Source organism: Stegostoma tigrinum, chromosome 19 (assembly GCF_030684315.1).
Source record: "Stegostoma tigrinum isolate sSteTig4 chromosome 19, sSteTig4.hap1, whole genome shotgun sequence".
Lineage (NCBI taxonomy): Eukaryota > Metazoa > Chordata > Chondrichthyes > Orectolobiformes > Stegostomatidae > Stegostoma > Stegostoma tigrinum.
The window spans coordinates 7,620,584-7,633,345 of NC_081372.1; the positions used below are offsets into that span (position 1 = coordinate 7,620,584).

General features: G+C 41.3%; 1 protein-coding gene across 5 annotated transcripts in view; it reads right to left on the reverse strand.

Annotated features, from left to right (window-relative positions):
• Positions 1-10,227, reverse strand: part of unm_sa1614 (un-named sa1614) — a 259,073-nt gene extending 248,846 nt beyond the window's left edge. For all 5 annotated transcript variants that reach the window (XM_059652726.1, XM_048550344.2, XM_048550345.2 and 2 more), the window contains exon 1: positions 9,947-10,227. In XM_059652726.1, the coding sequence (XP_059508709.1) occupies positions 9,947-10,072 (126 nt within the window). In that variant the 5' untranslated portion in view covers positions 10,073-10,227. The remainder of the gene's footprint in view (positions 1-9,946) is intronic.
• Between the last annotated feature and the right edge of the window lie 2,535 nt (positions 10,228-12,762).

Genomic DNA, 12,762 nt, shown 5'->3' on the forward strand with positions numbered 1-12,762 from the left:
GCTGCAGTCATTCATGTGCAGTCTTGTGCTCCTAGTTTGCTAATGGAAGACAGCCTTCGTTGAGTGAAGAGACTCTGCACATAAAGCTTCAATCTCAGTAAAATATCAGTGTCAAGGCAAGATGCACCTTAATTGGCACCTTAATTGGAAATTGGCAATTAGCCTTGATAGATCAACTCAGCTCTAGTCTGCACCTGGGAAACTTCCTCGGAAGCAAAGATTGCAGAAAATGCCATCCAGACACAACTGAGCCTCACTGTCCAGGAACTCACTGCGCCCTAACTCAAACACCACCTCCACAGGTCCTGGGAAATTTTGTACTAGTCCCTGATTCAGAATCTCACACCAGATATTTCACCATGTATTTTAGGTTGACACTTCAATATTATTGAAGATATGTTACACAATTGCAGGCACCATCTTTCAGCTCTGCTGTTGAACTGATGCTCAGGTGAATGCAAAAGATTCCATGAGACCATCTGAAGAAGAGCTAGAAAGCTCTTCTCAAAAAAAAACTCCAGATGCTAGAGATAAGAAACAAAGACAAAATTAGAAATTCTTGGAAAAACTCAGCAGGTCTGGTAGTATCTGTGGAGAGAAATCAGAGATAATGTTTTGGATTCAGTGACCCTTCTTCAGAATTGAAGGAAGCTCTCCTTGTGTCCTGGTCAATTTTTATCATTCATACAACACCTAAAAAAGATTATTATGGCCATTTATTTAATTACTGTTTGTGGCACTTTGTAGTTCACAAATTGGTTTTTGCATTTCAAAAGTAGCATCATTTCAAATGACCTGAGTTAAAAACCAACACAAACTCAACTGCGCCATCTGCTTTTATTTTTTTCTCTCTTTCTCACCTTCAGAAGGACTGCAGTGCTGAACATTTAACCTTATTTATTTATTTTTCTAATTTATACCTAAGATTTGGACCAAGGCATCTTTGTACCTAAGATGGTACCGGAAATGACGATGTTGTATACTTTTCACTATACTCCTGTATTCTTGTACTTGAGTACATGTGACATTAAAACCCAATTCAAATTGCCTCTGATATGCCTACTGATGTCCTGTCATGATTTGTATTTCTACAGCATCTTGACAACCACAAGTTCCAACTTTCTTAATCCGCGCAACATTCGAATAACAAGACCTGAAATGCACTTCTGCTCTTACTTGCATCACTACTGCAATGATATTCAACACTGTTCCACAGACAAACAGGTCAATAATAATTGATCACACAAAGCAACTTCCCCTGTACCAACTGGCTTGATCAGTCTGCTGCATTTCAGATATCATATAAAATGCTATTTTTTAAAACACTTCCTGGAATATACTTCATACTGAGATAATGGGAACTGCAGAAGCTGGAGAATCCAAGATAATAAAGTGTGAAGCTGGACGAACACAGCAGGCCAAGCAGCATCTCAGGAGCACAAAAGCTTACGTTTCGGGCTCTCCAGCATCTGCAGTTCCCATTATCACTTGGGCCAAAGGGCCTGTTTCCACACTGCAGGGATTGTAAAGTATAAACTGCGTCAGTATGAAGTATAGATAATAAAGCGTGAAGCTGGATGAACACAGCAGGCCAAGCAGCATCTCAGGAGCACAAAAGCTGATTTTTCGGGCCTAGACCCTTCATCAGAGAGGGGGATGGGGAGAGGTTTCTGGAATAAATAGGGAGAGAGGGGGAGGCGGACTGAAGATGGAGAGAAAAGATGATAAGTGGAGAGGAGAGTATAGGTGGGGAGGTAGGGAGGGGATAGGTCAGTCCAAGGTAGACGGACAGGTCAAGGAGGCAGGATGAGGTTAGTAGGTAGGAAATGGAGGTGCAGCTTGAGGTGGGAGGAAGGGATGGGTGAGAGGAAGAACAGGTTAGGGAGGCGGAGACAGGCTGGGCTGGTTTTGGGATGTAGTGGGGGAAGGGGAGATTTTGAAGCTTGCGAAGTCCACATTGATACCATTGGGCTGCAGGGTTCCTAAGCGGAATAGGAGTTGCTGTTCCTGCAACCTTCGGGTGCCATCATTGTGGCACTGCAGGAGGCCCATGATGGACATGTCATCTGAGGAATGGGAGGGGGGGTTAAAATGGTTCGCGACTGGGAGGTGCAGTTGTTTATTGCGAACCAAGCGGAGGTATTCTGCAAAGCGGTCCCCAAGCCTCCGTTTGGTTTCCCCAACGTACAGGAAGCCACACCGGGTACAATGGATACAGTATATCACATTGGCAGATGTGCAGGTGAACATCTGCTTAATATGGAAAGTCATCTTGGGGCCTGGGATGGGTGTGAGGGAGGAGGTGTGGGGGCAAGTGTGGCACTTCCTGCGGTTGCAGAGGAAGGTGCCGGGTGTGGTGGGGTTGGAGGGGAGTGTGGAGCGGACAAGGGAGTCACGGAGAGAGTGGTCTCTCCGGAAGGCAGACAAGGGTGGGGATGGAAAAATGTCTTGGGTGGTGGGGTCGGATTGTAGATGGCGGAAGTGTCGGAGGATGATGTGTTGTATCTGGAGGTTGGTGGGGTGGTATGTGAGAATGAGGGGATCCTCTTGGGGCGGTTGTGGCAGGGGTGGGGTGTGAGGGATGTGTTGCGGGAAATGCGGGGGACGCGGTCAAGGGCGCTCTTGACCACTGCGGGGGGAAAGTTGCGGTCTTTGGCACAACAAGTCCACACTGACCCACTCCCCCATAACCCACCAAGTCTATACATCCCTGAACACAGCAGGCGATTTAGCATAGCCAATCCACCTAAACAGGCACATCTTTTGACTGTGGGAGGAAACCAGAGTACCAAGAGGAAACCCACACAGAATGCGCAAACTCCACACAGACAGCTGCCTGAAGGTGGGATTGAACCCAGGTCCTAGTACTGTGAGGCAGCAGTGCTAACCACTGAGCCACTATGCCGGCTTAAGTTTATTCAGAAGGTTGCTAATGTCAAACTTAACTGTATTGCAGTAGCGCTGCAGGTACTGATAAGTTTTAAAAATGCACTGTATAAGTACCATTACCTTTTTTATTTTTATGTTTTAAAACCACTGGTCTGAAAGAGTGGCTGTATAAGTTGAAAGCAAGTGTCCTGAGAGTAGCTGTTTAACCAAACAATAATTGGAGTGATTGCAAACAAGACATTGATTGGTCTATGAACTAGTAAGAAGTTACCAACAAGAGCCTTTTGCTTGCTAAAAAAAAGAGAAGTGTTTTGATCCACACCAGTGCGGGAGCATTCTTTCTGTTCCCTGCAGTCAAAACCCATTTAAATCTAAGGGAAAACATTTCATCTTTTCTTCAGCAGTTGATACATTAGAGACATTTTATATGCTAATCAGCCATTTTGTGTCTCTTGCACACCAGAGGAAGCATCTAAAGAAAGACAACTGAAAAGCAATGTTCTGAACAACGTAAGAATCATAAGGATCACTTCAGCAATCTCTGAACACAAACCACTGACTGCCTCTTGGCTTTTGTCTGCCCACATCCTATTTTTTGTGTGTGTGTGCGCGTGCGTGTCTGTGTCTGTGTCTGTGTCTGTATGTGTGTGCGCGCACATGTGTCTGTGTGTATAAAGGGGAGTTTTAATTTGTGGTGTTATATGAAATGGCTTATAAATGCTTACCTGCAGTTTTTAACATCTTTAATTTCTGTGATGTATCTCGGATTACCAATGTTTAATTTCTAGTGCACTATCTCAGTGAGTCATGACAACTACTGTATGCACAGAAGTATGAAATTGAACAGTTAGAACTGTTATGATTCTTATGGGGAAACCACAATCCAAAATAACCAATCGGCCTTTGGCCTGGAAGCAGTACCAATGGAAAGCAATCCAACAATGACAGCTGCAAAGGAGAGCTATTAGCAGTTGTTTGGAGGGTGAAGGCCAACATAGCAGATGGAAAAGTGGACAAATACAGAAATTGTGCGTGTAAATAACTCAGGCATTAAGAAATTGATTCCTCAGAAGTGGCTGAACTGTGAAAACAACGAAATTTACCAAGTGACCCCTAAACAAGAAATTACCAATAAGATTTCCCTTTCTGTAACTTTTACTTGAACATAAATACAAATTAAACATGAATTAATAAACTGAAAGGTAAATTTCATTTTAAATAGCTGATATGACAAACAAAAGCAAACTACATAGATGCATAGTATAATTGCCCAAATTCCATTCTTAATTCATTCAGGATAGGTCAGAATCTTTCACCTCAATGTTTCATGGCTATAATTAGCATCACTCAGGCCACTCTCCCGCAGGTCATGAAACCCTGATGGTGTTCATCAAGTTCACTGTTTAGCCACTTCTGAGGAATCAATTTCTTAATGTCTGAGTTATTTACACGCACAATTTCTGTATTTGTCCACTTTTCCATCTGCTATGTTGGCCTTCACCCTCCAAACAACTGCTAATAGCTCTCCTTTGCAGCTGTCAGTGTTGGATTCCTTTCTATTGGTACTGCTTCCAGGCCAAAGGCCGATTGGTCACAAGGACCAGTATTTCTTGTTAAATAAAAAGATAACAATTTATTTCTTTACCATTGATGTAAACTCTTAAAAGGTTATTTTCAAACAGTCTTTAAAAACATTAGAAATTCCACATATATTTTCAATATACTACTTTTTCTTCTGTGCTGTTTCCAAGGACAAACATCTAAAGGTGTTTCAGAGGAATAAAGTACTTCTGAAGTAAGGCTACTGTTTTAATGTAGGATAAAGGTCATCGCAAAATAGCACGGTTGGGCATTAATACGATTATGTAATGATGATGCAGCAAAAGGCCTAAATTATATCTCTCATCCTATCTATTCAATTGATAATACATCAGTTTGGCGTTACCTGAAGCACACTCCAACCATCTTAAAACAGCAAAGTATGCATGTCATAGGGTTTTTCTCTGAATGTTTAAACAGCAGAAAATTGAACTCGGAAACCCTATGTGTACACTTATGACATCTTTTTAATGGCAATTTGACACTGGTGTGTCAGTGGCCCATTCTTGCATATTGGAAGTTCTTTGCATCCATCCCCTCATGAAACTTTTTAGCTTCTCCACCATTCAGTAAGTTCATGCCAATCATCAAGCTCAAGATCCTAATCTCGCAGTACTCCATATCCCTTAATCCCTTTAACCACAAGAACTGTATCCTCATTTTTCTAAATTGCAGTGAATACAATTTTAACTGATTCAATCCTCCTACGTCAGTCCTGATATCCAAAGTATCAATTTGATAAACTGCTGCCCTCCCTCTACAGCAACTGCATCCTTCCTCACGTAAGAAGACCAAATAATCCAGATATGACCTCACAATGCCCTGTATAAATGCAGCAATATAAACTTTGTTTTTGTACTTGAATCACCTCACAATGAAGGCCAATATGCAGTCTGCCTTTACTGCCTGCAGCACTTGCACGCTTACTTTCACGGAGTGGACGAGGATACCCAAGTGTCATTGAACATTTCTCTCTGTCAATTTACAGCCATTCAAATAATAATCTACCTTCCTGCTTTTGATACCATTGTGGGTAAGCTCGCAGTTATTTGGATTACGCTGTATCTGCCATGTATTTGTCCATTCACTCCACCTGTTCAAATCATACTGCAATATCTCTGCATTTACAGCTCACCCTTCCACTCAGCTGTATTATCTGCTAGTTTTAAGATATTACATTTAGATCCCTCACTTAAATCATTTATATTATGAGTAACTGGGGCCCTATTACTGATTCCTGCAGCATCCCACTAGTCATTGAACATAGAACATTACAGCGCAGCAGAGGCCCTTTGGCCCTCGATGTTGCGCTGACCTGTGAAACCAATCTCAAGCCCATCTAACCTACACTATTCCATTATTATCCATATGTTTATCCAATGACCATTTAAATGCCCTTAAACTTGGCGAGTCTACTTCTGTTGCAGGCAGGGCATTCCACACCCTTACTACTCTCAGAGTAAAGAAGCTATCTCTGACATCTGTCCTATATCTATCACCCCTCAATTTAAAGCTATGCCCCCTCATGCTAGCCATCTCCATCCGAGGAAAAAGGCTCTCACTGTCCACCCTATCTAATCCTCTGATCATCTTGTATGCCTCTATTAGATCACCTCTTAACCTTCTTCTCTCTAATGAAAACAGCCTCAAGTCCCTCAGCCTTTCCTCATAAGACCTTCCCTCCATACCAGGCAACATCCTGTTAAGTTTCCTCTGCACCCTTTCCAATGCTTCTACATCCTTCCTATAATGCGGCAAACAGGGCTGTACGCAATACTCCAAGTGCGACTGCACCAGAGCTTTGTACAGCTGCCTGTTAGTCATTGCCTGCCCTTCAGAAAATGGCCCATTTATGCCTAACCTTTGTTTCCTTTCTCCTAACCAATTTTCTATACCATACCCAGTGCCATGTGTTTTAATTTTATACTTTAATCTCTTGTGTGGAACCTTGTTGAGAGTCTTCTAAAAGTCCAAATAAAGCACATCCAATGGCTCCACTGAGCAACTCTACTTGTTACGTCTTTGAAGAATTCCAGTAGATTTGTCAAGCATGATTTCACTTTCATAAATCCAAGCTTAGTATATCCGATTCTAAAACTGTTTCCTGACTGTTCTACTGTAAAACACTTAAAAGATAGACCCTAGCATCTTCCCTACTACCAAGATCACATTTGCTGGTACATAATTTCCTGTTTTCTCTTGATCTCCCTTTTTGAAGATTGGGGTTACATTAGCTATCCTCCAATCTGTAAGCACAGTTCCAGAGTCTGAAGAATCTTGGAGAGTGACCACCACTGCATCCAATATTTCTAGGGCCTCTACTCATAGCGATATTTGTAGTAATAATTATGCTTGTGACTATCACAGCATCAATTAATTACTTCAGAATATTGAGAGGACTGCAACTCACCGTTGCTCATGTAAGAAACATTATTAATTTCATTAGTCAGATCTCAATGGTATAAACAACAGGGTGTGGAGTATTTTAATGTTAATGATAGTCCATTCTTAGTCAGAGAAAGCCCTTAGTAGTAAAAGACTGTAGTAATAAGCAAATTAAGATAATCTTCCATTGGTGTGAAAAATCATTTGAAATTTTGAACGTTCAACAGATCTTGGTCTTCCATATTCAACTCTTTTGATATATGCATGATATTGAAAAACATATCTGCACTGTCAACAGGAGAACGTAATGGAGAGGAATACAAAAAAAATTACAGCACTACATACAACCTCAGGACAAGTGCTTCTAGCCAAAAGATATTTATGAAGCTTAATCTTTGCTATAATACAAGAAATCACAGCAGTCAATTTGTGCACACCAAGGTCCCACAAAGCCAACAAAATATACAGTATTAAAAGAACCCAAAGAACTACAGATGCTGGAAATCAGAAACAAAATAGAAAGTATTCTTCAGTTCTTAAGAAGGGTCACTAGACCCGAAATGTTAACTCAGATTTCTCTTCACAGATGCTGCCATGCCTGCTGAGTTTTTCCAGAAAGCTATATTTTAATTAAGTTTGTTGGACATATCAGTAGCACTTACCTGCTCTTAGAATAGTGCAAGGAATAATATACACCCACCTGAGAGAGCACAGCTTGTCCAAAAGGTAGGTTAAACTTCCTGCAATAAAGTCCTCTAAACGTGTATTTATCAATCTAAACTGCTTTGAGTCCTCAAATACAGTAATGGGATAGGGAAACATTAGACAAAGAGGATGATATGGTAAACCAAAGATTCTTGGACAGCTCCTTCCATACCCATGACCGTTACCATCTAGAAAGTCAAGGATACCAGATATATGGGAACAATGGGTGCATATTACTCTCCAAGCCACTCACTATACTGACTTGGAAGTATTTTCCCATTCCTTCACTGTCGCTAGGTGAAAATCCTGGAATTCCCTCCCTAACAGCATTGTGGGTCCACCTACAGTATGTGGACTGCAGCAGTCCAAGAAGGCGGCTCACCATCATTTTCTTAACAGCAACTAGGGAATGTAAATAAATACTGGCCTAGTCAACAACGGTGATGTCCAATGAGCAAATATAGGAAAAAACCCACAAAATTCCATCAATATCAAGGAGATTAGATTCCACCTGAAGCAGCTTTTGATTTTACAAATTCTGATGGGCCATCCTGTATGATTCTAACATTTTGTTCCTGGTCTTTGCAGCTTTTAGTTTTATTTCAACAATTAGTAAAGATATTCTAGCAACAAACCTTGAAGTGGAGTTCAATTTAAAGGCAATGTAACTTAAATTACAAAATCATTTTCAATTGTGCAAGGTTATCTTTCATAAGCACACATGCAGACACACTTCTAATTTAAAATGGAACATGTTTCAATTCTGGCTCTGTTTTTGTACTGTCAGTTTGTAGTTTTTTTCAGGTTGCAAAATGAACTATTCTAACACAATAAGATGACTATACTGTGATAAGTTGCAACTTTTATAATCATATTTCTCTGCATGTTGAATTGACAAACTTACACATTCTGCTGTGAAGAAGTAATAAATAAAAGCTAAATACTTTCTTTCAGAGAACAAGGAAAACCGAAAATTAGGAGAGTCACCACTGGGTATTCTCATGCACCTTTGAGCAGTTGATTCTTGTGGTAGGAATGGCAGGAACTGCAAGGGCTTTTAGCTTAGATTGGTGTGGAGAGATGGAAAAAAATGAAGAAAGTTTCCTTTGCCTAAGACTAAATTTTACATGATCTACAACAGACCTATCTGGGAAATTACTCAGCCAACCACTATTAGTTTACCAGGTCTTCCAGAGGGAGTTCCTCAAAGTTCCCTTTTCCAATATCCAGTTTTAACTTTTGCCAGTCAGGGTTGTTCAATCATCTTCAATTTATTAGAGTAAAAATCACAACCATGAAGTATCATTTATTAAAAAAAATCATAATTATTTTCCTTTTGATAGGAATCATATTTTACTCATCACTCAATCCCCTTCAGCATTAAACAATTCCAAGATTGAGAACATCGTCACATCCTCTGCAGTTTAAAAGCTTTAAAAGTCCCACTTCAGAGGACAATCAACAACGTGCTAACGTACGACTTTAAAGATTGAACAATATCTCTTCCATAACTTTACAAAGAAAGAAAAGCAATACCAAATGTCCTTTGTATTTCAAAGGCAAATCCCCAAATACAAATGATTATTCATTATAAAGTATCTATAATTCTTTGTTACAAAGTGGAAAATCCAAATAACTGGGTACCGTTCATACTTCACAGAGCCATATTCACCACATTCACAATTTGATTTTGAAACTTTGCAAATCTGCTCTGCCAACAGTTATTTTTATATATTTATTCATGTAAGATTCAGGGATTCGTTTACTCCTAATGTAATGAATTTCTACAGGTGAAGAAAATTATGGGCTCAGAGCACGGCATCAACAATGCTCACAAGAGCTTGCACAGAGAACAAAATACACAACGTACAATAATGGCAACTTGAGTACTGATATAGAGGAGAGAATTAGGAAAGAGGGCACAGAATTGTCAAACGTAGAGGGTATATAAAATATGTACTAAGATTAAAATGTGCTGTCAGGGGCAAAAGGCAGAAATGTGTTCTTAAGAGTTTGCCATTTTGATTTTGAGGTGGGATGAAGAAAACAAAAGGGGCATATCCCGGGGGGGGGGGGGGGGGGTGGAATTACAAGTCAAAGGAAAACATAGATATTAATAATTCAAATATAAAAAGGAGGGCTGTTTGAACGGGATAATGAGTATTTGCGGAGCCGGACAGCACAAATTGTGTTCCGAGCCACAGTTTGTCATTCAATGATCTCAGATGCAGGAAAGCAGAGAGAAATGAGACAGGGAAGAGTTGGACAGTCAGGCTGACAAGACGTACCTGACACACAAATAACGATGATAAACAATGTCAGTGAACAGTAGCAAGCCGGGTGGGGTGGGGATGAGGGGGAGCTTTACCTCCTCGAGTACCGTCACTGTGTTCCTGCAGTTTGCCATTTTGGTGGTGAAGGAGGAGGTTGTCGGCGAGCTGTGGTCCTCCAGAGTTTCGCAGATAAATTCTTGCACAGAGATCACCTCCGGCATCTTCTCAAGTGTTGGTTCGTTTTTCCTTGCTGGAATGATGGGTGACGTTTCAGATAAGGGGTACAGAGAAAGACAGGTCCAGAATCAGTGACGGAGAACACCTCCTCTCACAGCCCGCCCGTCTCTGCCGGCGGTGCTTGGCTTCGCGGGGAAGGAAATGCTGAGGCCGGTGCACGCGCCCGCGCGCCCCCCCGCCGCCAGTCCCCGAGCGCCGCCCGTCCGCGTGGGCGCGCGCGCCTCCGGCTGGCACCAACCGCCGCCCGCGCGCCTCTGGCTGGCGTCAACCGTCGCCCGCGTTCGCTCGCTGCAAGCAATCTGGGGTGAGGAGAGCATTGTGTAGGCACCCATCTCCTAGTTCTAGTTTAAATAGTTTTCTTTTTTAGAAAGGCATGGAATATGTTGCAAATGTTTAGCGTTTTTTTTAAATGGGTCTAATTGCAAAAATTTACTTCTTCCCACTTTTGGCTTTTTCAAAACCCATATTACAATGGGGCGGCCCCAATAGATCACCTTGATGTCAACCATCAATTTTTATTTCTGTATTTGATGTCAGTTTACATCGAACGGAGTCATAAAAGGTCTACTGCCCAGAAAAATGCCACTTGGTCCATTATGCCTTCGCCAGTGGGAAACACCACCCTCATCCAAATTTATAGCATTTACATGGGAACGGATGGAATTGTAGCAAAAGTACACTAATCGCACGCCCCCCCCCCCCAAGCTTTTCTCTGTCTTTCAGTGGTCTCTTCGTGCTTCAAGTTCTCCTTACCTATCTGCCCCCTCTCCATGTCCCACCATAACCCTTAATTTCCCCATTAACAAGAATCTGCCTCTGTCTTAAAAATATTCAATAACCTGCCTCTAGTGCCTTATGAGGAAGAGAGCTCCAAAGTCAATTTCTGAGAAAAGAAATCCCCAAATCTGACCTAAAAGGGAAACCCCTAAGTTTTAAAACACAGCTTCTCAGCTCTGGACTCACCCACAAGAGTAAACATCTTTTCGTCAACCAGTCAGAATCTTTTACACTTCAATCAAGTCATCCCTCAACTCTTCTAAACTCCAGTGGAAACTAGCCCAGCCTGTCCAACCTGTCTTCATTAGACAACTTGCTCACTCCAGATGTCAGTCTAGCAACCTCCTCTGAACAGCCTGAAGTGGTATTTACATTCTTCCTTGTAATGACCAAAATTGCACACAGTGCTTGAGAGGTAGCCTCACTAATGCCCTGTCTAACTGAAGCATAACATCATTTTATGTCCAATTCATCTCAGAACAGAAAGTGGCATAGCATTATACTTCTTGATTATGAGCTGCACCTCCATACTAATATTTTGTAACTCATGCACAAGAACTCTTGAATCCCTCTGTGCTTCACAATTGTGCAATCATTCTAAATTTAAGTAATACTTCCTGGCAAAGTAAACAATTTCATATTTTCCAACATTATACTCCATCTGCCAGATTATTGGCAATCCAACCAATTTATATCTGTCTGCAATTTCCTTATCTCCCCATCACAACATACTTCCCTACCTATCTTGATGTGGTCTGCAAATTTAACTACCGTGCCTTTAAACTCCTCATCTAAGTCATATATGAAAATTGTAAAGTGTTAGGGTCCCAGACCCCTCCAGGACTCCACTCACCACATCTTGTCATTCAGACAAAGACCTTTTAGGCATACTCTCTAGCAGCCAGACAATCTTTTGTCCATGCTGATGTGTTACCATATGAGCCACAATATTGTCTACAATAACCTTTGATCTGACAGCTTCTAGAAATGTAACCTTAGAACATTTACTGGCTCCCATTTATCTGCAGGATGTGTTGCTTCTTCAAAGAACTCCAATAAATTGATTGAACATGCTTTCTATTTCATGAAACCATGCAGATTGTTCCTATTTTCAGTTTTTCTAAATGATCAATTGGCCTACAATATCTTGTTTTTTGCCTCCCTCTCCTTGAATAGAGGGGCTATATTTGCTACTTTCCGTTCTGATGGAAGCTTTATAGAAATTCTAGAGTATTTTGGAAAATGGACACCAAATCCCATGCACCACCTCTCACCAGCTTAATTGAACATTTGAAAAAATGACAAAGAGGATTGATGAAGGCAAAGTAGACTTCAGCAAGGTGTTCGACAAGGTTCTGCAGGGTTCCGCAGAGTTCTGAGAAGGGTTACTGTTAACTCTAATTTTTTTCTTCACAGATGCTGCTAGACCTGCTGAGCTTCCAGGAACTTCTGTTTTTGTTCCAAAGGGTATAGTGATTGACAAAGTTAAATCACATGGAATACAGGCAGAACTAGCCTTTGGATACAAAATATGCTAGGAGGTAGGAAACAGAGAGCGGTGATGGAGGTTTGCTGTTTTGTCTGGAGGCTCATGACTAGCGATGTGCTGCAGTGATCAATGCTGGGTCCACAGTTTTTAGTCACTTATAGAAGTAATTTGGATGTGAATATAGGACATATGGTTAGTAAATTTGCAGATGGCACCGAAATTGGTGGTGTAGTGGACAACGATGAAGGTTGCTCAGAGTACAACAGGACTTTGATCAGATGGCTGATGGACTGAGGAATGGTAGATGAAGTTTACTCAAGATATACGTGAGGTGCTACATGTTGGTAGACCAAATCCGGTTAGCACTTATACACTTAATGGTAAGGCCGTGGGGTGTGCTGCCAAACA